Raw genomic sequence first — 25,976 nt, forward strand, 5'->3', positions numbered from 1 at the left:
GGCTGTATGAATCTGTATGTAGTGATCTCCCTCTAGTGGTGGCTGTATAAATCTGTATGTACTGAGCTCCCCCTAGTGGTGGTTGTATAAATCTGTATGTAGTGAGCTCTCTCTAGTGGTGGCTGTATAAATCTGTATGTAGTGAGCTCCCTCTAGTGGTGGATGTATAAATCTGTATGTAGTGAGCTCCTCCTAGTGGTGGCTGTATAAATCTGTATGTAGTGAGCTCCCTCTAGTGGTGGCTGTATAAATCTGTATGTAGTGAGCTCCTCCTAATGGTGGCTGTATAAATCTGTATGTAGTGAGCTCCCTCTAGTGGTGGCTGTATGAATCTGTATGTAGTGAGCTCCCTTTAGTGGTGACTGTATAAATCTGTATGTAGTGAGCCCCCTCTAGTTGTGGCTGTATAAATCTGTATGTAGTGAGCCCCCTCTAGTGGTGACTGTATAAATATGTATATGGTGAGCTCCCCCTAGTGGTGGCTGTATAAATCTGTATGTAGTGAGCTCCCTCTAGTGGTGGCTGTATAAATCTGTATGTAGTGAGCTCTCTCTAGTGGTGGCTGTATAAATCTGTATGTAGTGAGCTCTCTAGTGGTGGCTGTATAAATCTGTATGTAGTGAGCTCCTCCTAATGGTGGCTGTATAAATCTGTATGTAGTGAGCTCCCTCTAGTGGTGGCTGTATGAATCTGTATGTAGTGAGCTCCCTCTAGTGGTGGCTGTATAAATCTGTATGTAGTGAGCCCCCTCTAGTTGTGGCTGTATAAATCTGTATGTAGTGAGCCCTCTCTAGTGGTGACTGTATAAATCTGTATATGGTGAGCTCCCCCTAGTGGTGGCTGTATAAATCTGTATGTAGTGAGCTCCCTCTAGTGGTGGCTGTATAAATTTGTATGTAGTGAGCTCCTCCTAGTGGTGGCTGTATAAATCTGTATGTAGTGAGCTCCCTCTAGTGGTGGCTGTATAAATCTGTATGTAGTGAGCTCTCTAGTGGTGGCTGTATAAATCTGTATGTAGTGAGCTCCCCCTAGTGGTGGATGTATAAATCTGTATGTAGTGAGCTCCCTCTAGTGGTGGCTGTATAAATCTGTATGTAGTGAGCTTCCTCTAGTGGTGGCTGTATAAATCTGTATGTAGTGAGCTCCTCCTAGTGTTGACTGTATAAATCTGTAGGCAGTGAGCTCTCTCTAGTGGTGACTGTATAAATCTGTAGGCAGTGAGCTCTCTCTAGTGGTGACTGTATAAATCTGTATGTAGTGAGCTCTCTCTAGTGGTGGCTGTATAAATCTGTATGTAGTGAGCTCCTCCTAGTGGTGGCTGTATAAATCTGTATGTAGTGAGCTCCCCCTAGTGGTGGCTGTTTAAATCTGTATGTAGTGAGCTCCCCCTAGTGGTGACTGTATAAATCTGTATATGGTGAGCTCCCCCTAGTGGTGGCTGTATAAATCTGTATGTGGTGAGCTCCCCCTAGTGGTGACTGTATAAATCTGTATGTAGTGAGCTCCCCCTAGTGGTGACTGTATAAATCTGTATGTAGTGAGCTCCCTCTAGTGGTGGCTGTATAAATCTGTATGTAGTGAGCTCCCCCTAGTGGTGGCTGTATAAATCTGTATGTAGTGAGCTCCCCCTAGTGGTGGCTGTATAAATCTGTATGTAGTGAGCTCCCTCTAGTGGTGACTGTATAAATCTGTATATGGTGAGCTCCACCTAGTGGTGACTGTATAAAGCTGTATGTAGTGAGCTCCCCCTAGTGGTGGCTGTATAAATCTGTATGTAGTGAGCTCCTCCTAGTGGTGACTGTATAAATCTGTATGTAGTGAGCTCCTCCTAGTGGTGACTGTATAAATCTGTATGTAGTGAGCTCCCTCTAGTGGTGGCTGTATAAATCTGTATGTAGTGAGCTCTCTCTAGTGGTGGCTGTATAAATCTGTATGTAGTGAGCTCTCTAGTGGTGGCTGTATAAATCTGTATGTAGTGAGCTCCCCCTAGTGGTGGATGTATAAATCTGTATGTAGTGAGCTCCCTATAGTGGTGGCTGTATAAATCTGTATGTAGTGAGCTTCCTCTAGTGGTGGCTGTATAAATCTGTATGTAGTGAGCTTCCTCTAGTGGTGGCTGTATAAATCTGTATGTAGTGAGCTCCTCCTAGTGTTGACTGTATAAATCTGTATGTAGTGAGCTCCCCCTAGTAGTGACTGTATAAATCTATATGTAGTGAGCTCCCTCTAGTGGTGACTGTATAAATCTGTATGTAGTGAGCTCCCCCTAGTGGTGACTGTATAAATCTGTATGCAGTGAGCTCTCTCTAGTGGTGGCTGTATAAATCTGTATGTAGTGAGCTCCCCCTAGTGGTGGCTGTTTAAATCTGTATGTAGTGAGCTCCCCCTAGTGGTGGCTGTATAAATCTGTATGTAGTGAGCTTCCCCTAGTGGTGGCTGTATAAATCTGTATGTAGTGAGCTCCCCCTAGTGGTGACTGTATAAATCTGTATATGGTGAGCTCCCCCTAGTGGTGGCTGTATAAATCTGTATGTAGTGAGCTCCCCCTAGTGGTGACTGTATAAATCTGTATGTAGTGAGCTCCCCCTAGTGGTGACTGTATAAATCTGTATGTAGTGAGCTCCCTCTAGTGGTGGCTGTATAAATCTGTATGTAGTGAGCTCCCCCTAGTGGTGGCTGTATAAATCTGTATGTAGTGAGCTCCCCCTAGTGGTGGCTGTATAAATCTGTATGTAGTGAGCTTCCCCTAGTGGTGGCTGTATAAATCTGTATGTAGTGAGCTCCCTCTAGTGGTGACTGTATAAATCTGTATATGGTGAGCTCCACCTAGTGGTGACTGTATAAATCTGTATGTAGTGAGCTCCCCCTAGTGGTGACTGTATAAATCTGTATGTAGTGAGCTCCTCCTAGTGGTGACTGTATAAAGCTCTATGTAGTGAGCTCCTCCTAGTGGTGACTGTATAAATCTGTATGTAGTGAGCTCCCCCTAGTGGTGGCTGTATAAATATGTATGTAGTGAGCTCCCTCTAGTGGTGACTGTATAAATCTGTATGTAGTGAGCTCCCCCTAGTAGTGACTGTATAAATCTATATGTAGTGAGCTCCCTCTAGTAGTGACTATATAAATCTGTATGTAGTGAGCTCCCTCTAGTGGTGGCTGTATAAATCTGTATGTAGTGAGCTCCCTCTAGTGGTGGCTGTATAAATCTGTATGTAGTGAGCTCCCCCTAGTGGTGGCTGTATAAATCTGTATGTAGTGAGCGCCCTCTAGTGGTGGCTGTATAAATCTGTATGTAGTGAGCTCCCTCTAGTGGTGGCTGTATAAATCTGTATGTAGTGAGCTCCCCCTAGTGGTGGCTGTATAAATCTGTATGTAGTGAGCTCCCCCTAGTGGTGGCTGTATAAATCTGTATGTAGTGAGCTCCTCCTAGTGGTGGCTGTATAAATTTGTATGTAGTGAGCTCCTCCTAGTGGTGGCTGTATAAATCTGTATGTAGTGAGCTCCCTCTAGTGGTGGCTGTATAAATCTGTATGTAGTGAGCTCCCTCTAGTGGTGGCTGTATAAATCTGTATGTAGTGAGCTCCCTCTAGTGGTGACTGTATAAATCTGTATATGGTGAGCTCCACCTAGTGGTGACTGTATAAATCTGTATGTAGTGAGCTCCCCCTAGTGGTGACTGTATAAATCTGTATGTAGTGAGCTCCTCCTAGTGGTGACTGTATAAAGCTCTATGTAGTGAGCTCCTCCTAGTGGTGACTGTATAAATCTGTATGTAGTGAGCTCCCCCTAGTGGTGGCTGTATAAATATGTATGTAGTGAGCTCCCTCTAGTGGTGACTGTATAAATCTGTATGTAGTGAGCTCCCCTTAGTAGTGACTGTATAAATCTATATGTAGTGAGCTCCCTCTAGTAGTGACTATATAAATCTGTATGTAGTGAGCTCCCTCTAGTGGTGGCTGTATAAATCTGTATGTAGTGAGCTCCCTCTAGTGGTGGCTGTATAAATCTGTATGTAGTGAGCTCCCCCTAGTGGTGGCTGTATAAATCTGTATGTAGTGAGCGCCCTCTAGTGGTGGCTGTATAAATCTGTATGTAGTGAGCTCCCTCTAGTGGTGGCTGTATAAATCTGTATGTAGTGAGCTCCCCCTAGTGGTGGCTGTATAAATCTGTATGTAGTGAGCTCCCCCTAGTGGTGGCTGTATAAATCTGTATGTAGTGAGCTCCTCCTAGTGGTGGCTGTATAAATTTGTATGTAGTGAGCTCCTCCTAGTGGTGGCTGTATAAATTTGTATGTACTGAGCTCCTCCTAGTGGTGACTGTATAAATCTGTATGCAGTGAGCTCTCTAGTGGTGACTATATAAATCTGTATGTAGTGAGCTCCTCCTAGTGGTGGCTGTATAAATCTGTATGTAGTGAGCTCCCTCTAGTGGTGGCTGTATAAATCTGTATGTAGTGAGCTCCCTCTAGTGGTGGCTGTATAAAACTGTATGTAGTGAGCTCCCTCTAGTGGTGGCTGTATAAATCTGTATGTAGTGAGCTCCTCCTAGTGGTGGCTGTATAAATCTGTATGTAGTGAGCTCCCCCTAGTGGTGGCTGTATAAATCTGTATGTACTAAGCTCCATCTAGTGGTGACTGTATAAATCTGTATGTAGTGAGCTCCCTCTAGTGGTGACTATAAATCTGTATGCAGTGAACTCCTCCTAGTGGTGGCTGTATAAATCTGTATGTAGTGAGATCCCTCTAGTGGTGGCAGTATAAATCTATATGTAGTGAGCTCCCCCTAGTGGTGGCAGTATAAATCTGTATGTAGTGAGCTCCCTCTAGTGGTGGCTGTAGAAATCTGTATGTAGTGAGCTCCCTCTAGTGATGGCTGTATAAATCTGTATGTAATGAGCTCCCTCTAGTGGTGGCTGTATAAATCTGTATGTAGTGAGCTCCCGCTAGTGGTGGCTGTATAAATCTGTATGTAGTGAGTTCCCCGTAGTGGTGGATGTATAAATCTGTATGTAGTGAGCTCCCCCTAGTGGTGACTGTATAAATCTGTATGTAGTGAGTTCCCCGTAGTGGTGGATGTATAAATCTGTATGTAGTGAGCTCCCCCTAGTGGTGGCTGTATAAATCTGTGTGTAGTGAGCTCCCTCTAGTGGTGGCTGTATAAATCTGTATGTAGTGAGCTCCCTCTAGTGGTGGCTGTATAAATCTGTATGTAGTGAGCTCCCTCTAGTGGTGGCTGTATAAATCTGTATGTAGTGAGCTCCCTCTAGTGGTGGCTGTATAAATCTGTATGTAGTGAGCTCCCCCTAGTGGTGGATGTATAAATCTGTATGTAGTGAGCTCCCCCTAGTGGTGGCTGTATAAATCTGTATGTAGTGAGCTCCCTCTAGTGGTGGCTGTATAAATCTGTATGTAGTGAGCTCCCTCTAGTGGTGGCTGTATAAATCTGTATGTAGTGAGCTCCCTCTAGTGGTGGCTGTATAAATCTGTATGTAGTGAGCTCCCTCTAGTGGTGGCTGTATAAATCTGTATGTAGTGAGCTCCCTCTAGTGGTGGCTGTATAAATCTGTATGTAGTGAGCTCCCCCTAGTGGTGGCTGTATAAATCTGTATGTAGTGAGCTCCCCCTAGTGGTGGCTGTATAAATCTGTATGTAGTGAGCTCCCTCTAGTGGTGGCTGTATAAATCTGTATGTAGTGAGCTCCCCCTAGTAGTGACTGTATAAATCTATATGTAGTGAGCTCCCTCTAGTAGTGACTGTATAAATCTGTATATAGTGAACACCCTCTAGTGGTGGCTGTATAAATCTGTATATGGTGAGCTCCTCCTAGTGGTGACTGTATAAATCTGTATGCAGTGAGCTCTCTAGTGGTGACTATATAAATCTGTATGTGGTGAGCTCCTCCTAGTGGTGGCTGTATAAATCTGTATGTAGTGAGCTCCCTCTAGTGGTGGCTGTATAAATCTGTATGTAGTGAGCTCCTCCTAGTGGTGGCTGTATAAATCTGTATGTAGTGAGCTCCCCCTAGTGGTGGCTGTATAAATCTGTATGTACTAAGCTCCATCTAGTGGTGACTGTATAAATCTGTATGTAGTGAGCTCCCTCTAGTGGTGACTATAAATCTGTATGCAGTGAACTCCTCCTAGTGGTGGCTGTATAAATCTGTATGTAGTGAGATCCCTCTAGTGGTGGCAGTATAAATCTATATGTAGTGAGCTCCCCCTAGTGGTGGCAGTATAAATCTATATGTAGTGAGCTCCCCCTAGTGGTGGCAGTATAAATCTGTATGTAGTGAGCTCCCTCTAGTGGTGGCTGTAGAAATCTGTATGTAGTGAGCTCCCTCTAGTGATGGCTGTATAAATCTGTATGTAATGAGCTCCCTCTAGTGGTGGCTGTATAAATCTGTATGTAGTGAGCTCCCGCTAATGGTGGCTATATAAATCTGTATGTAGTGAGTTCCCCGTAGTGGTGGATGTATAAATCTGTATGTAGTGAGCTCCCCCTAGTGGTGACTGTATAAATCTGTATGTAGTGAGCTCCCCCTCCTAGTGGTGGATGTATAAATCTGTATGTAGTGAGTTCCCCGTAGTGGTGGATGTATAAATCTGTATGTAGTGAGCTCCCCCTAGTGGTGGCTGTATAAATCTGTGTGTAGTGAGCTCCCTCTAGTGGTGGCTGTATAAATCTGTATGTAGTGAGCTCCCTCTAGTGGTGGCTGTATAAATCTGTATGTAGTGAGCTCCCTCTAGTGGTGGCTGTATAAATCTGTATGTAGTGAGCTCCCTCTAGTGGTGGCTGTATAAATCTGTATGTAGTGAGCTCCCCCTAGTGGTGGATGTATAAATCTGTATGTAGTGAGCTCCCCCTCCTAGTGGTGGCTGTATAAATCTGTATGTAGTGAGCTCCCTCTAGTGGTGGCTGTATAAATCTGTATGTAGTGAGCCCTCTCTAGTGGTGGCTGTATAAATCTGTATGTAGTGAGCTCCCTCTAGTGGTGGCTGTATAAATCTGTATGTAGTGAGCTCCCTCTAGTGGTGGCTGTATAAATCTGTATGTAGTGAGCTCCCTCTAGTGGTGACTGTATAAATCTGTATGTAGTGAGCTCCCCCTAGTGGTGGCTGTATAAATCTGTATGTAGTGAGCTCCCCCTAGTGGTGGATGTATAAATCTGTATGTAATGAGCTCCCTCTAGTGGTGACTGTATAAATCTGTATGTAGTGAGCTCTCCCTAGTGGTGACTGTATAAATCTGTATGTAGTGAGCTCCCTCTAGTGGTGGCTGTATAAATCTGTATGTAGTGAGCTCCCCCTCCTAGTGGTGGCTGTATAAATCTGTATGTAGTGAGCTCCTCCTAGTGGTGACTGTATAAATCTGTATGTAGTGAGCTCCCTCTAGTGGTGACTGTATAAATCTGTATGTAGTGAGCTCCCTCTAGTGGTGACTGTATAAATCTGTATGTAGTGAGCTCCTCCTAGTGGTGGCTGTATAAATCTGTATGTAGTGAGCTCCCCCTAGTGGTGGCTGTATAAATCTGTATGTAGTGAGCCCCCTCTAGTGGTGGCTGTATAAATCTGTATGTAGTGAGCTCCCCCTAGTGGTGGATGTATAAATCTGTATGTAGTGAGCTCCCCCTAGTGGTGGATGTATAAATCTGTATGTAGTGAGCTCCCCCTAGTGGTGGCTGTATAATTCTGTATGTAGTGAGCTCCCTCTAGTGATGGCTGTAGAATTCTGTATGTAGTGAGCTCCCTCTAGTGGTGGCTGTATAAATCTGTATGTAGTGAGCTCCCTCTAGTGGTGGCTGTATAAATCTGTATGTAGTGAGCGCCCTCTAGTGGTGGCTGTATAAATTTGTATATATTCTCAATCCTTAGCTGTGGACCATTATGGGAGGCATCATTTTTACCATGCTTTGTCCAAAAGTAAAAAATAATATATCAGATTTTAGAAGTTCAGGTGAATGCTCCCGGGAGGGCACAGTGCTCTAACATGACACCTAGTAAGAACTATGAATGCAGCTCTGGAGGGAGCTGATGTTTGAGCCATGGGATAACAGTAGTGTGATTGCATTATCCAGTTACAACCAGAGCTGCAATCTGGTACAAACTTAGAACAATGAAGTAAATGAAAGTTGTGGGGTGATGTGGCGTGTGTAGCGCTGCTCGGCGGTGGGTGGATTGGGAGGTCAGTGTCCTGTAAGAGAAGACACCTGTAATGTTGCGTTCGGTTGTGTCAGTGACCCGTGCGGCCCACCCCTCCCCCTCCACCAGTCACACTGTAGAATTGTGCAACCGGCCTGTGTTTAATCAAATCCACATTGAGCTGCGGGTTAAACCTCGGCAGAGCAGAAATCTGCAGCACAAAGCGGAGCGGAGCGGAGGAGCAGCAGGGACCCGGACATGGCAGAGCTCAAGGTAAGCCCTGTGAAAGGGGAACCTGGAGCTGGGAAGGGAGGGAAACGTATCCTAAGGATTATTGATAAGGAGCCGCCATTCTTACTGTGCTGCCAGCGGAGGAGACAGAATCTGCAACATATTTCTTATATTTGAGGTTAAGGTCAAACTCTTGACACATTTGACAATTCACGTGTGATATGGACCGATACACAGAGGATACATGAGCGATACGTGTGTGATATGGACCGATACACAGAGGATACATGAGCGATACGTGTGTGATATGGACCGATACATAGAGGATACATGAGCGATACGTGTGTGATATGGACCGATACACAGAGGATACATGAGCGATACGTGTGTGATATGGACCGATACACAGAGGATACATGAGCGATACGTGTGTGATATGGACCGATACACAGAGGATACATGAGCGATACGTGTGTGATATGGACCGATACACGGAGGATACATGAGCGATACGTGTGTGATATGGACCGATACACGGAGGATACATGAGCGATACGTGTGTGATATGGACCGATACACGGAGGATACATGAGCGATACGTGTGTGATATGGACCGATACACGGAGGATACATGAGCGATACGTGTGTGATATGGACCGATACACGGAGGATACATGAGCGATACGTGTGTGATATGGACCGATACACGGAGGACACATGAGCGATACGTGTGTGATATGGACCGATACACGGCAGATACATGAGCGATACGTGTGTGATATGGACCGATACATGAGTGATACGTGTGTGATATGGACCGATACACGGAGGATACATGAGTGATACGTGTGTGATATGGACCGATACACAGAGGATACATGAGTGATACGTGTGTGATATGGACCGATACACGGAGGACACATGAGCGATACGTGTGTGATATGGACCGATACACAGAGGATACATGAGTGATACGTGTGTGATATGGACCGATACACAGAGGATACATGAGCGATACGTGTGTGATATGGACCGATACACGGAGGATACATGAGCGATACGTGTGTGATATGGACCGATACACGGAGGACACATGAGCGATACGTGTGTGTTATGGACCGATACACGGAGGATACATGAGCGATACGTGTGTGATATGGACCGATACACGGAGGACACATCAGCGATACGTGTGTGATATGGACCGATACACGGAGGACACATGAGCGATACGTGTGTGATATGGACCGATACACGGAGGACACATGAGCGATACGTGTGTGATATGGACCGATACACAGAGGATACATGAGCGATACGTGTGTGATATGGACCGATACACGGAGGACACATCAGCGATACGTGTGTTATATGGACCGATACATGAGCGATACGTGTGTGATATGGACCGATACACGGAGGACACATGAGCGATACGTGTGTGATATGGACCGATACACGGAGGACATGAGTGATACGTGTGTGATATGGACCGATACACAGAGGATACATGAGCGATATTTGTGTGATATGGACCGATACACAGAGGATACATGAGCGATACGTGTGTGATATGGACCGATACACGGAGGACACATGAGCGATACGTGTGTGATATGGACCGATACACGACAGATACATGAGTGATACGTGTGTGATATGGACCGATACACAGAGGATACATGAGCGATATTTGTGTGATATGGACCGATACACAGAGGATACATGAGCGATATTTGTGTGATATGGACCGATACACAGAGGACACATGAGCAATACGTGTGTGATATGGACCGATACACGGAGGACACATGAGCGATACGTGTGTGATATGGACCGATACACGGAGGACACATGAGTGATACGTGTGTGATATGGACCGATACACGGAGGACACATGAGCGATACGTGTGTGATATGGACCGATACACGGCAGATACATGAGTGATACGTGTGTGATATGGACCGATACACGGCAGATACACGAGTGATATGGACCGATACACGGCAGATACATGAGCGATACGTGTGTGATATGGACCGATACACGGAGGACACATGAGCGATACGTGTGTGATATGGACCGATACACGACAGATACATGAGTGATACGTGTGTGATATGGACCGATACACAGAGGATACATGAGCGATATTTGTGTGATATGGACCGATACACAGAGGATACATGAGCGATATTTGTGTGATATGGACCGATACACAGAGGACACATGAGCAATACGTGTGTGATATGGACCGATACACGGAGGACACATGAGCGATACGTGTGTGATATGGACCGATACACGGAGGACACATGAGTGATACGTGTGTGATATGGACCGATACACGGAGGACACATGAGCGATACGTGTGTGATATGGACCGATACACGGCAGATACATGAGTGATACGTGTGTGATATGGACCGATACACGGCAGATACACGAGTGATATGGACCGATACACGGCAGATACATGAGCGATACGTGTGTGATATGGACCGATACACGGAGGACACATGAGCGATATGTGTGTGATATCTGGCTGATACGTGTGTGATATCTGGCTGATACATGAGTGATGTGAGTGCTGATACGTGATATATGGTTGATATCTGTAACGTGTGTGATCCGTCTGGTGCAATACTCTGCGTCCACGTGGCAGTGCGTTGCAGTCTGCGTGTGATTGATGGGCAGAGTCACGGCCCGGTTCAGTCTTATGTACTTGATGCTTCATCGTTGGTGTCAGTAGTTCTGTTTCAGTTTTGTCCATCTTCTGGATCTCTGCTGCTGGCAGTGGATGAGACGGTTGTGGACCTTTCACTATTCAGCTCTGCCAAAAATTAAGAGACCACTGCAAAATTTTCATTTTCTCAGATTTTTCTCCTTATAGGTATATTTTTGAGTAAAATGTACATTGTTGTTTTATTCTATAAACTACTGACAACATGTCTCCGAAATTCAAAGCCAAAAATGTTATATTTTTTGCAGCAAATGAGAAATTGTCAAAATAGCAAAAAAGGAGGCAGAGAGAGAGGGGCAGAGAGAGAGAGGGGCAGAGAGAGAGAGGGGCAGAGAGAGAGAGGGGCAGAGAGAGAGAGGGGCAGAGAGAGGGAGGGGCAGAGAGAGGGAGGGGCAGAGAGAGGGAGGGGCAGAGAGAGGGAGGGGCAGAGAGAGGGAGGGGCAGAGAGAGAGAGGGGCAGAGAGGGAGGGGGGCAGAGAGAGGGAGGGGGGCAGAGAGGGAGGGGGGCAGAGAGAGGGAGGGGCAGAGAGAGGGAGGGGCAGAGAGAGAGGGGCAGAGAGAGAGAGGGGCAGAGAGAGGGAGGGGCAGAGAGAGGGAGGGGCAGAGAGAGGGAGGGGCAGAGAGAGGGAGGGGCAGAGAGAGGGAGGGGCAGAGAGAGGGAGGGGCAGAGAGAGGGAGGGGCAGAGAGAGGGAGGGGCAGAGAGAGAGAGGGGCAGAGAGAGAGAGAGGGGCAGAGAGAGGGAGGGGCAGAGAGAGGGAGGGGCAGAGAGAGGGAGGGGCAGAGAGAGGGAGGGGGGCAGAGAGAGGGAGGGGGGCAGAGAGGGAGGGGGGCAGAGAGAGGGGCAGAGAGAAAGAGGGGCAGAGAGGGAGGGGGGCAGAGAGAGAGAGGGGCAGAGAGAGGGAGGGGCAGAGAGAGGGAGGGGGGCAGAGAGAGGGGGGCAGAGAAAGAGGGGCAGAGAGAGGGAGGGGCAGAGAGAGGGAGGGGCAGAGAGAGGGAGGGGCAGAGAGAGGGAGGGGGGCAGAGAGGGAGGGGGGCAGAGAGAGGGAGGGGGGCAGAGAGAGGGAGGGGGGCAGAGAGGGAGGGGGGCAGAGAGAGAGAGGGGCAGAGAGAGGGAGGGGCAGAGAGAGGGAGGGGCAGAGAGAGGGAGGGGCAGAGAGAGGGAGGGGCAGAGAGAGGGAGGGGCAGAGAGAGAGAGGGGCAGAGAGAGAGAGGGGCAGAGAGAGGGAGGGGCAGAGAGAGGGAGGGGGGCAGAGAGAAAGAGGCAGGCAGAGAGGGGGAGGCAGAGAGAGGCAGGTCTCAAATAATGCAAAGAAAACAAGTTCTTATTCATTTAGAAACAACAATCCTCATGTTTTAACTCAGTAACTAGAAGGAATATAGAGCGCACATAGGGTCTTATCCGAGATAAAAGGAATATTCGTGAAAGATAATTCAAATTCTCTCCCCTATTAGGGTTGTGTCAGACACAACCACTGTACTTATTGGCGGCTGCTGCAAACCCCGAAGCCATGATCCTTTGTTGGGTGAAGAGAATGGGGCATCAGACTGATGAAACAGAATAGACTGTCCTGAGGAAGTGGTGTGATCACCACGAAACGCGTAGAAATAGTCTATTTCATCATTACATCGATTTGGATTCCTCTGGTACATTATTCTGACAGTCGGGCAGAGCAGTCTGATTCCCCATTTTTTTCACCCAAAAAAGGATCATGTTTTAACTCGGGAAGAGTTCAGAAATCAATATTTGGTGGAATAACCATGATTGTTAATCCCAGCTTTCATGCGTCTTGGCTGCTTTCCACCAGTCTTTCACACGGCTTTTGGGTGACCTTATGCCGCTCCGGCAGTTCTTCTTTGTTTGATGGCTTGTGACCATCCATCTTCCTCTTGATTACATTCCAGAGGTTTTCAATGGGGTTCAGGTCTGGAGATTGGGCGGCCATGACAGGGTCTTGATGTGGTGCCCCTTCAGCCACACATTGATTGACCTAGCTGTGTGGCATGGGGCATTGTCCTCAGAGTTGGGGACCATTGTCTGAGCAGAAGGAAGCAAGTGTTTTTCAAGGATAACCTTGTTTGCGGCTTGATTCATACATCCCTCGCAAAGATTAACCTGCCCAATTCCTGAAGCATCCCCAGATCATCACTGATCCTCCACCAAATTTCACAGTGGGTGCAGACACTGTGGCTTGTACGCCTCTCCAGGTCTCCGTCTAACCATTAGACAACCAAGTGTTGGGCAAAGCTGAAAATTAGACTCATCAGAGAAGATTACCTTACTCCTGTCCTCTATGGTCCAATCCTTATGGTCTTTGGCAGTCTTCAGCCTGGCTCTCCTCTGCTTCTCATTGATGAAAAGCTTTTTTCTAGCTTTACATGACTTGAGGCCTCTAGGAGCCCGTTACCAACTGTTCTGGCCGTGCACTTCACCCCAGCTGCCATTTGCCATTCCTTTTGTAGGTCAGCGGTTGCTGAGTGACATTGGAATAAGATGATGGTCATCCGGTCAGTGGAGAGTCGCTTTCGCCCTCTGCCGGTCTGTAGCTTTGTTGTCCCCAATGTCTGCTGCTTGACCTTGTTGTAATGGACTGCCGTCTTCGAAATTTTAAGGATGGAGGCAACATGACGCTCACTGTATCCCTCCGCTTGTAAAGCCAGTATTGAGCCCTTCTCTTACTCACTCAACACTTTTCTTTTCTGCTCCTTTGGCATGGTGACAAGTTATTTTTTCATTCAAATTACTTTTGGGCTATTGCTAGCATCCAGCTTGTCCTATTGCTGGAGGATTGTGAAGAGCACAGCAGGGTTTTTATACTTTCCCTCGTTACATAAGATTTGGTTCAGGTGATCACCTAATCAGAAGCACATTAAGTAGAATGAGGTGGACGGTGGTTGGAATTCAGCTGACACTGGAACGGACTGAAAACTGGGCAGGGGTCTCTTAATCTTTGCCAGAGCTGTATTTACTTGGACCTGGGCTCCAGTCCTTGTACAGAGATCAGTTCTGCAGCTTTTTCATATATTCTCTGGATCTCTGCTTGCTGCCAGGGACGGGAACTTTATTATTTATAGCCAGAAGCTGAAATCTGTGCATGGGTCATACTCCTCACAGGTCAGGGTTTGTTGCTGTGTGTGGGTGGCTCTTTACTCCGACCAATCACAGGTTTATCAAGTGCCGCCTGTTTCCAGGAGACTGGTGGCGGCAGTATTGTATGTGCACTATGGATGGTATATGGTGATATCCAGAAAATCATCCTCCACCGCTGTGGTATCAGGGCTGAAGACGGCAGCGATCACTCCAAGAACAGATACCTGCAGTCCTATGTAAGACCACAGATAACACAGTGACAACTCTATGAGCACAGATAATGTAGTAGATGTAACCTGCAGTCCTATGTAACACCACCGATAACAGTGATAACTCTATGAGTACAGATCATGTATTAGATGTCACCTGCAGTCCTATGTAACACCAGTGATTACGTTTCTTTATACCCATTGGGTATGTGGGGCGCTGTATCCTCGCAGGCAGGAATTATAAATACACTTCTGCACACACGCTGGGAGTTGTAGAGTCACAACAGCTAAAAACCTTTAGACCACGCTGCAGCTGTTGCGTATGCTGGGAGTTGTAGTTCCCCCGCAGTCCCCTGTGCCTCGGTGAGGCCTCTCGCTGCGACCTTTGCTGCCTCCTGAGGTGGGGCGTCTGTGGATGGGGCGGAGGGCGGTGGGGCAGGGGTGTTCCCGGCTCAGCCAATCACAGCCAGAGCTGCACCATCTGCCCAGATGTTCAACCACATGGAAGCTCCTGGCACGTTCCTGCCGCTGTCACCATTAACCCCGTCACCACCGTCAGGAGGGTAAACGGGTCATTATAAGAGGGTGGAGCCGAACCCAGCGCTCAGGGGGCGATGATGTAATAATATAATAGTGTCCTATATAGTTCTCACCCCGAGATAACGGCGTCTGATGGAGCAACACCCCGAGATAACGGCGCCTGATGGAGCAACACCCCGAGATAACGGTGCCTGATGGAGCAACACCCCGAGATAACGGTGCCTGATGTAGCAACACCCAGACATAACGGCGCCTTACCTCTGAATTGTAAAGCGCTGCGGAATATGTTGGCGCTATATAAATAAAGATTATTATTATTATGTAATAACACCCCGAGATAACGGCACCTGATGGAGCAACACCCTGACATAATGGTGCCTGATGTAGTAACAATCCTATATAACGGCACCTGATGGAGCAACACCCCGACATAATGGTGCCTGATGTAGTAACACCCCTATATAACGGCGCCTGATGGAGCAACACCCCGAGATAACAGCGCCTGATGTAGCAACACCCCGACATAACGGCGCCTTACCTCTGAATTGTAAAGCGCTGCGGAATATGTTGGTTCTATATAAATAAAGATTATTATTATTATGTAATAACACCCCGAGATAACGGCACCTGATGGAGCAACACCCTGACATAATGGTGCCTGATGTAGTAACACCCCTATATAACGGCACCTGATGGAGCAACACCCCGACATAATGGTGCCTGATGTAGTAACACCCCTATATAACGGCACCTGATGGAGCAACACCCTGACATAATGGTGCCTGATGTAGTAACACCCCTATATACCGGCGCCTGATGGAGCAACACCCCGAGATAACGGCGCCTGATGTAGCAACACCCCGAGATAACGGCGCCTGATGTAGCAACACCCCGACATAACGGCGCCTTACCTCTGAATTGTAAAGCGCTGCGGAATATGTTGGCGCTATATAAATAAAGATTATTATTATTATGTAATAACACCCCGATATAACGGTGCATGATGGAGCAAGACCCCGTGATAACAGCGCCTGATGTAGGAACACCCCGAGATAACGGCGCCTGATGTAGCAACACCCCGAGATAACGGCGCCTTACCTCTGAATTGTAAAGCGCTGCGGAATATGTTGGCGCTATATAAATAAAGATTATTATTATTATTATGTAATAACACCCCGATATAACGGCGCCTGATGGAGCAACACCCCGAGATAACGGCGCCTGATGTAGCAACACCCCGACATAACGGCGCCTTACCTCTGAACTGTAAAGCGCTGCAGAATATGTTGGCGCTATATAAATAAAGATTATTATTATTATGTAGCAACACCCCGAGATAACGGCACCTGATGGAGCAACACCCTGACATAATGGCGCCTGATATAGTAACACCCCTATATAACGGCACCTGATGGAGCAACACCCCGAGATAACGGCACCTGATGGAGCAACACCCTGAGATAACGGCGCCTGATGGAGCAACACCCCGAGATAACGGCACCTGATGGAGCAACACCTCGACATAATGGCTCCTGATGTAACACGCCTATATAACGGCGCCTGATGGAGCAACACCCCGAGATAACGGCGCCTGATGGAGCAACACCCCGAGATAATGGCGCCTGATGGAGCAACACCCCGATATAATGGAGTGTGACAGCAGCCTCCCCTGTTTGACAGTGTCTGTGCTGGGACGTCTGGTGCCTCCTGCAGTCAGTGTTGTATTCTGGGATTTTCCTCATCACTGCGGCTCCTGACTATTCTGCTGACATCTATTCCCAAACCAGGAGACTTGTGGTCCAGTGACACCAGTTGTCAGGTAGATGGTCATGTGATAACTAAGCTCCACCCAGTCTGTTAGGACTAATGGGTCATGGATAAAAAAGTTAAGGAGTTAATAAATGTTCAGTCAGCAATTTCCCGACAAATAACTTTTTAGTGCGGGGGGTGGGGGGCTGTCTCTGATGTTTGTTTTTATTAATTAATTTTTTGTTTCTACAACAATGGCAACAAATTATTCAAGTGTATTCGCCCTATAAGGGGTTAAAGCAGATACTGGAACACGACCTGTTTTTACTTTTTTATTCCTTCTGCACATGATTATCGGGGTGGCCGGAGCTGTCGCTCTGCTCTGTGGCGGCAGTATCTGAGATTTACTTTACAGGAGACACACAGACAAAAAAAAGTCCTAAGACCTCTCGTGGTTGGCAATTGTGGAGTGCTGTGAGCGTGCTCTGTGCAGGTGTGCCTGTGCAGGGTGGATGAGTCCCGTGTGTCATTTATTGAGCGTACCGGTATTCTCCGCACAGAGGAACACTTAGACCCCAGGAAATGTTTGACTTGGGGGGCAGCTGCATCTTTCCTTTCCCTCTGGGCCTTTGAGACTGAAAGCTGCGGCTCTCCAGAGTAAGATGCAATAAAATATGCAACTTTTTCTGGCAGCAGCAAATAGTTTAGTAAATGTTCCCCAGCATGTCCTTGAGACTGCCTGCTGTGAGAGGGGAGGAAGAGCTGCAGGAGGAGACATCTGATGAGAAAATGTATCATGGCAGGAGCGGCTTAGGTTACACCCAACATTCCTGACTCTGCTCCATCCTTCCACAGTCAGTGCACTAATACTGGATCGTTTGCCGTAGGCGCTCCGCCATCTACTGGTTATTTGTGCCTTTCTTGCCGCTGGCACCGGAGTTATTCCATAAACATAGACAGGATTAACGAGCAGATTAATTACTGAATTGTCAGCGAACTGCAGGAGAGCGACCACCGCCAGCACGCTGCCCTATATGAATAAATGATGGGTTTGTGCGGATCCCGATTCCCCAGCACCGGCTCCAGAACCTTCATTGGTGCAAAGTGTGGAAAGGTCATGGGTGGTGGACCCTGGTGTGCGACTGCGGGGGAGGGGAGAGCAGATTAACCTGTGGGGAGGGCAAGAAGCTGCTAAATATTTCACGGCTCCCGGTGTGTGCCAGGCAAATGTCACCGCTGCCTGCCGCAAAGGACGGCGGAAAAAGCTGCATCCCGGGGCAATTAACACCTTAACGACCTTGGGTCTTTCTGTTTTTGTGTTTTCATTTTTTGCTCCCCTTCTTCCCAGAGCCAGAACTTTTTTAATTTTCATTCAATATGGCCGTGTGAGGGCTTATTTTTTGCAGGACGGGTTGTACTTTTAAACACCATCACTGGTTTTACCATAGGTGGCGCTCATAGCAATTGAGACATGACACCCACAGGCTTCTGCTGCAGACCCTGGGTTGTCATGCCCACCCACTGGTGACCCACGATCATGTGACAGGGTCACCGATGGGCGGGGCTTAGGACGCGCTTCCCGGAAGCGCAAGTTAAATGCCGCTGTCAGAGATTGACAGTGGCATTTAACATGTAAACAGCTGTGGGTGGATCGCGATTCCACCCGTGGCTGTTGCGGGCACATGTCAGCTGTAATAATCAACTGACATGTGCTCGGTTCAGTGCGGGCTCACCGCCGGAGCCCCCGCTGAACCGGCCTTCCCGATCTGGTGCGTACTATTACTGACCAGGTCGGAAAGGGGTTAAAGGGGCAGAAAACTGACAATAAGGGCTTGTAGATTGTGAGCCTTGCGGGCAGGGTCCTCTCTCCTCCTGTAGTCGTCATCACGTTTTGTTCAAGATTATTGTAATTGTTTTTGCTATGTATACCCCTTTTTCACATGTAAAGCGCCATGGAATAAATGGCGTTATAATAATAATAATGGCAACATAAGGACCAAGTGGGGAGGGTGGCCTGATCTCTAGCCCCTGTCCTACTCTGGTGTGCCTCACTCCTCCACCAGATTCTGCAGTTTCAGTAACTTCTCCCACATGTGGCGGGTCCTGACACATTGTGACTCAGCAGCTTTATCTGACAAGCACCGCACACAGAACCGCACACAGAACCGCACTGGTTACAATGGGGGAGATTTATTTATGAACGCCACTTTTAATGAAAAGAAGCTGGAGTACGACCTGCCGAATCTAGAAGGCGTCCTGCTTCATCAATTCAGACCCTAATTACAGTAAAAGCAATCGATACCTCTCACAGCGGCACCGATCCTGCAATCTCATCACTGCCGCTATTCCCAGCGGGGGATGTGAGATTGGCTGCAGCGGACACATGACAACAATCAGCGGCCGCTGTAAGTGTAAATCTGTATTGTGGTGGGAAAAAGTTTGCCCCCTTCCTGATTTCTTATTCTTTTGCATGTTGGTCACACTTGAATGTTTCAGATCAAAAAACAAATTTAAATATTATAGAAAGATAACACAAGTAAACACAAAATGCAGTTTTTAAATGAAGGTCTTTATTATTAAGGGGAAAAAAAATCCAAACGTACACGGCCCTGTGTGAGAAAGTGATTGCCCCCTAAACATAAATTAACTGTGCTTTATCATATCTTTGGGAAGCTGAGTTCAATTTCCCCTGCCACACACAGGCCGGATTACTGCCACACCTGTTCTCAATCAAGAAATCACTTAAGCAGGACCTGCCTGACAAAGTGAAGTAGGCCAAAAGATCCTTAAAAGCTAGACATCATGCTGTGATCCAAAGAAATTCAGGAACAAATGAGAAACAAAGTAACTGAGATCTATCAGTCTGGAAAGGTTATAAAGCCATTTCTAAAGCTTTGGGACTCCAGCGAACCACAGTGAGAGCCATTATCCAGAAATGGCAAAAACCTAGAACAGTGGTGAACCCTCCCAGGAGTAGCCAGCTAACCAAAGTTACCCCAAGAGCGCAGCGACGACTCATCTGAGAGGTCCCAAAACACCCCACAACAACATCCAAATAACTGCAGGCCTCACTTGTCTCAGTTAAGGTCAGTTTTCATGACTCCACCAAAAGAAAGAGACTGGGCAAAAATGGCAGACATGCCAGAGCTGCTGAGCAAAGGCTCATCTCAGTTTTGCCAGAAAACATCTTGAAGGCAAGACTTTTGGGAGAATACCCTGTGGACTGACAAGACAAAAGTTGAACTTTTTGGAAGGTGTATGTTCCATTACATCTGGCGTAGAAGTAACACAGCATTTCAGAAAAGGAACATCATACCAACAGTAAAATATGGTGGTGGTAGTGTGATGGTCTGGGGCTGTTTTGCTGCTTCAGGACCTGGAAGACTGACTGTGGTAAATGGAACCAGGAATTCTGCTGTCTACCAAAAAATCCTGAAGGAGAATGTCCGGCCATCTGTCGGCGACCTCAACCTGAAGCGCACCTGGGGTATGCAGCAAGACAAGGATCCAAAACACACCAGCAAGTCCACCTCTGAATGGCTAAAGAAAAACAAAATTAAGACTTTGGCGTGGCCTAGTCAAAGTCCTGACCTTAATCCAATTGAGATGTTGTGGCCAGACCTTAAAAAGGTTGTTAATGCTCAGAAATCCTCCAATGTGGCTGTATAAATCTATATGTAGTCTGCTCCCCCTAGCAGTGGCTGTATAAATCTGTATGTAGTGAGCTCCCCCTAGTGGTGACTGTATAAATCTGTATGTAATGAGCTCCCCCTAGTGATGGCTGTATAAATCTATGTAGTGAGCTCCCTCTAGTGGTGGCTGTATAAATCTGTATGTAGTGAGCTCCCTCTAGTGGTGACTGTATAAATCTGTATGTAGTGAGCTCCCCCTAGTGGTGACTGTATAAATCTGTATGTAGTAAACTCCCTCTAGTGGTGGCTGTATAAATCTGTATGTAGTGAGCTCTCTCTAGTGGTGGCTGTATAAATCTATATGTAGTCTGCTCCCCCTAGCGGTGGCTGTATAAATCTGTATGTAGTGAGCTCCCCCTAGTGGTGACTGTATAAATCTGTATGTAATGAGCTCCCCCTAGTGATGGCTGTATAAATCTATGTAGTGAGCTCTCTCTAGTGGTGGCTGTATAAATCTGTATGTAGTCAGTTCCCTCTAGGGGTGGCATAAATCTGTATTTAGTGACCTCCACTTATTGATGGCTGTATATTTTATTATGTAGTGAGCTCTCCCTACCCTAGTGGTGACTGTATAAATCTACAGTGGGTACGGAAAGTATTCAGACCCCTTTAAATTTTTCACTCTTTGTTTCATTGCATCCATTTGGAAAATTCTAAAAAGTTCATTTTTTTTCTCATTAATGTACACTCTGCACCTCATCTTGACTGTAAAAAAACAGAAATGTAGACATTTTTGCAAATGTATTAAAAAAAGAAAAACTGAAATATCCCATGGTCATAAGTATTCAGACCCTTTGCTCAGACACTCATATTTAAGTCACATGCTGTCCATTTCCTTGTGATCCTCCTTGAGATGGTTCTACTCCTTCTTTGGAGTCCAGCTGTGTTTAATTAAACTGATAGGACTTGATTTGGAAAGGTGCACACCTGTCTATATAAGACCTCACAGCTCACAGTGCATGTCAGACCAAATGAGAATCATGAGCTCAAAGGAACTGCCCAAGGAGCTCAGAGACAGAATTGTGGCAAGGCACAGATCTGGCCAAGGTTGCAAAATAATTTCTACATTACTCAAGGTTCCTAAGAGCACAGTGGCCTCCATAATCCTTAAATGGAAGAAGTTTGGGACCACCAGAAGTCTTCCTAGACCTGACTGTCCAGCCAAACTGAACAATTGTGGGAGAAGAGCCTTGGTGAGAGAGGTAAAGAAGAACCCCAAGATCACTGTGGCTGAGCTCCAGAGATGCAGTAGGGAGATGGGAGAAAGTTCCACAAAGTCAACTATCACTGCAGCGTTCCACCAGTTGGGCCTTTATGGCACAGTGGCCTGACGGAAGCCTCTCCTCAGTGCAAGACATATGAAAGCCCGCATAGAGTTTGCTCAAAAACACATGAAGGACTCCCAGACTATGAGAAATAAGATTCTCTGGTCTGATGAGACGATGATAGAACTTTTTGCTGATTATTCTAAGCGGTTTGTGTTGAGAAAACCTGGCACTGCTCATCACCTGCCCAATACAATCCCAACAGTGAAACATGGTGGTGGCAGCATCATGCTATGGGGGTGTTTTTCAGCTGCAGGGACAGGACGGCTGGTTGCAATTGAAGGAAACATGAATGCGGCCAAGTACAGAGATATCCTGGATGAAAACCTCTTCCAGAGTGCTCTGGACCTCAGACTTGGCCGAAGGTTCACCTTCCAACAAGACAATGACCCTAAGCACACAGCTAAAATAACAAAGGAGTGGCTTCAGAACAACTCTGTGACCATTCTTGACTGGCCCAGCCAGAGCCCTGACCTAAACCCGATTGAGCATCTCTGGAGAGACCTGAAAATGGCTGTCCACCAACGTTCACCATCCAACCTGATGGAACTGGAGAGGATCTGCAAGGAAGAATGGCAGAGGATCCCCAAATCCAGGGGTGAAAAACTTGTTGCATCATTCCCAAGAAGACTCATGGCTGTACTAGCTCAAAAGGGGGCTTCTACTCAACACTGAGCAAAGGGTCTGAATACTTATGACCATGTGATATTTCAGTTTTTCTCTTTTAATAAATTGGCAAAAATTTCTACATTTCTGGTTTTTTTTCCAGTCAAGATGGGGTGCAGAGTGGACTTTACTGAGAAAAAAAAATGAACTTTTTAGAATTTACCAAATGGCTGCAATGAAACAGTGAAAAATTTAAAGGGGTCTGAATACTTACTGTACCCATTGTATATGTAGTCAGCTCCCTCTACTTGTGGCTGTATAAATCTGTATGTAGTGAGCTCCCCCTAGTGGTGGCTGTATAAATCTGTATGTAGTGAGCTCCCTCTAGTGGGGACTGTATAAATCTGTATGTAGTGAGCTCCCTCTAGTTGTGGCTGTATAAATCTGTATGTAGTGAGCTCCTCTAGTGGTGGCTGTATAAATCTGTATGCAGTGAGCTCCCTCTAGTCGTGGCTGTATAAATCTGTATGCAGTGAGCTCCCCCTAGTGGTGGCTGTATAAATCTGTATGTAGTGAGCTCCCTCTAGTGGTGGCTGTATAAATCTGTATGTAGTGAGCCCTCTCTAGTGATGGCTGTGTATATCTGTATGTAGTGAGCTCCTCCTAGTGGTGGCTGTATACATCTGTATGTAGTGAGCTCCCCCTAGTGGTGGCTGTATAAATCTGTATGTAGTGAGCTCCCTCTAGTTGTGGCTGTATAAATCTGTATGTAGTGAGCTCCTCTAGTGGTGGCTGTATAAATCTGTATGCAGTGAGCTCCCTCTAGTTGTGGCTGTATAAACCTGTATGCAGTGAGCTCCCCCTAGTGGTGGCTGTATAAATCTGTATGTAGTGAGCTCCCTCTAGTGGTGGCTGTATAAATCTGTATGTAGTGAGCCCTCTCTAGTGATGGCTGTGTATATCTGTATGTAGTGAGCTCCTCCTAGTGGTGGCTGTATACATCTGTATGTAGTGAGCTCCCCCTAGTGGTGGCTGTATAAATCTGTATGTAGTGAGCTCCCTCTAGTGATGGCTGTATAAATCTGTATGTAGTGAGCTCCCTCTAGTGGTGGCTGTATAAATCTGTATGGAGTGGGCTCCCCCTAGTGGTGGCTGTATACATCTGTATGTAGTTAGCTCCCCCTAGCGGTGGCTGTATAAATCTGTATGTAGTGAGCTCCCCCTAGTTGTGGATGTATCAATCTGTATGTAGTGAGCCCTCTCTAGTGGTGGCTGTGCAAATCTGTATGTAGTGAGCTCCTCCTAGTGGTGACTGTATAAATCTATATGTAGTGAGCTCCCCCTAGTGGTAGCTGTATAAATCTGTATGTAGTGAGCTCCCCCTAGTGGTAGCTGTATAAATCTGTATGTAGTGAGCCCCCTCTAGTGATGGTTGTATAAATCGGTATGTAGTGAACTCCCCCTAGTGGTGACGTATAAATCTGTATGTAGTGAGCTCCTCCTAGTGGTGACTGTATAAATCTGTATGTAGTGAGCTCCTCCTAGTGGTGGCTGTATAAATCTGTATGTAGTGAGCCCTCTCTAGTGATGGCTGTGTATATCTGCATGTAGTGAGCTCCTCCTAGTGGTGGCTGTATACATCTGTATGTAGTGAGCTCCCCCTAGTGGTGGCTGTATAAATCTGTATGTAGTGAGCTCCCTCTAGTGATGGCTGTATAAATCTGTATGTAGTGAGCTCCCTCTAGTGGTGGCTGTATAAATCTGTATGGAGTGGGCTCCCCCTAGTGGTGGCTGTATACATCTGTATGTAGTTAGCTCCCCCTAGCGGTGGCTGTATAAATCTGTATGTAGTGAGCTCCCCCTAGTTGTGGATGTATCAATCTGTATGTAGTGAGCTCCCCCTAGTGGTGGCTGTATAAATCTGTATGTAGTGAGCCCTCTCTAGTGGTGGCTGTGCAAATCTGTATGTAGTGAGCTCCTCCTAGTGGTGACTGTATAAATCTATATGTAGTGAGCTCCCCCTAGTGGTGGCTGTATAAATCTGTATGTAGTGAGCTCCCCCTAGTGGTGGCTATATAAATCTGTATGTAGTGAGCCCTCTCTAGTGGTGGCTGTGTAAATCTGTATGTAGTGAGCTCCTCCTAGTGGTGGCTGTATACATCTGTATGTAGTGAGCTCCCTCTAGTGGTGACTGTATAAATCTATATGTAGTGAGCCCCCCCTAGTGGTAGCTGTATAAATCTGTATGTAGTGAGCTCCCCCTAGTGGTAGCTGTATAAATCTGTATGTAGTGAGCCCCCTCTAGTGATGGCTGTATAAATCGATATGTAGTGAACTCCCCCTAGTGGTGACGTATAAATCTGTATGTAGTGAGCTCCTCCTAGTGGTGACTGTATAAATCTGTATGTAGTGAGCTCCTCCTAGCGGTGGCTGTATAAATCTGTATGTAGTGAGTTCCCCCTAGTGGTGGCTGTATAAATCTGTATGTAGTGAGCTCCTCCTAGTGGTGACTGTATAAATCTGTATGTAGTGAGCTCCCCCTAGTGGTGGCTGTATAAATCTATATGTAGTGAGCTCCCTCTAGTGGTGACTGTATAAATCTGTATGTAGTGAGCTCCTCCTAGTGGTGACTGTATAAATCTGTATGTAGTGAGCTTCTCCTAGTGGTGACTGTATAAATCTGTATGTAGTGAGCTCTCCCTAGTGGTGGCTGTATAAATCAGTATGTAGGGAGCTCCCTCTAGTGGTGGCTGTATAAATCTGTATGTAGTGAGCTCCTCCTAGTGGTGGCTGTATAAATCTGTATGTAGTGAGCTCCCCCCCTAGTGGTGACTGTATAAATCTGTATGTAGTGAGCCCCCCCCCCCCCTAGTGGTGGCTGTATAAATCTGTATGTAGTGAGATCCCCCTAGTGGTGACTGTATAAATCTGTAGTGAGCCCCCCCGCCTAGTGGTGACTGTATAAATCTGTATGTAGTGAGCTCCCTCTAGTGGTGACTGTATAAATCTGTATGTAGTGAGCTCCCCCTAGTGGTGACTGTATACATCTGTATGTAGTGAGCCCCCTCTAGTGATGGCTGTATAAATCTGTATGTACTGAGCTCCCTCTAGTGGTGGCTGTATAAATCTGTATGTAGTGAGATCCCCCTAGTGGTGACTGTATAAATCTGTATGTAGTGAGCTCCCCCTAGTGGTGGCTGTATAAATCTGTATGTAGTGAGCTCCCCCTAGTGGTGGCTGTATAAATCTGTATGTAGTGAGCTCCCCCCTAGTGGTGACTGTATAAATCTGTATGTAGTGAGCTCCCCCTAGTGGTGACTGTATAAATCTGTATGTAGTGAGCTCCCCCTAGTAGTAGCTGTATAAATCTGTATGCAGTGAGCTCCCTTTAGTGGTGACTGTATAAATCTGTATGTAGGGAGCTCCCCCTAGTAGTAGCTGTATAAATCTGTATGTAGTGAGCTCCCCCTAGTGGTGACTGTATAAATCTGTATGTAGTGAGCTCCCTCTAGTGGTGCTGTATAAATCTGTATGTAGTGAGCTCCCCCTAGTGGTGGCTGTATAAATCTGTATGTAGTGAGCTCCCTCTAGTGGTGGCTGTATAAATCTGTATGTAGTGAGCTCCCCCCCCTAGTGGTGGCTGTATAAATCTGT

At 46.7% G+C, this 25,976-nt stretch overlaps 1 protein-coding gene across 1 annotated transcript in view; it reads left to right on the plus strand.

Moving 5' to 3' along the window:
* Window positions 1-8,235: 8,235 nt before the first annotated feature.
* Window positions 8,236-25,976, plus strand: part of HGD (homogentisate 1,2-dioxygenase) — a 45,391-nt gene continuing 27,650 nt past the window's right edge. The window contains exon 1 of the mRNA XM_073668713.1: window positions 8,236-8,410. Within this exon, the coding sequence (XP_073524814.1) occupies window positions 8,396-8,410 (15 nt within the window). The 5' untranslated portion in view covers window positions 8,236-8,395. The remainder of the gene's footprint in view (window positions 8,411-25,976) is intronic.

The sequence above is a fragment of the Phyllobates terribilis genome, unplaced genomic scaffold (genome assembly GCF_046119375.1).
Source record: "Phyllobates terribilis strain yellow unplaced genomic scaffold, ASM4611937v1 Scaffold_2__4_contigs__length_985480577, whole genome shotgun sequence".
Classification (NCBI taxonomy): domain Eukaryota; kingdom Metazoa; phylum Chordata; class Amphibia; order Anura; family Dendrobatidae; genus Phyllobates; species Phyllobates terribilis.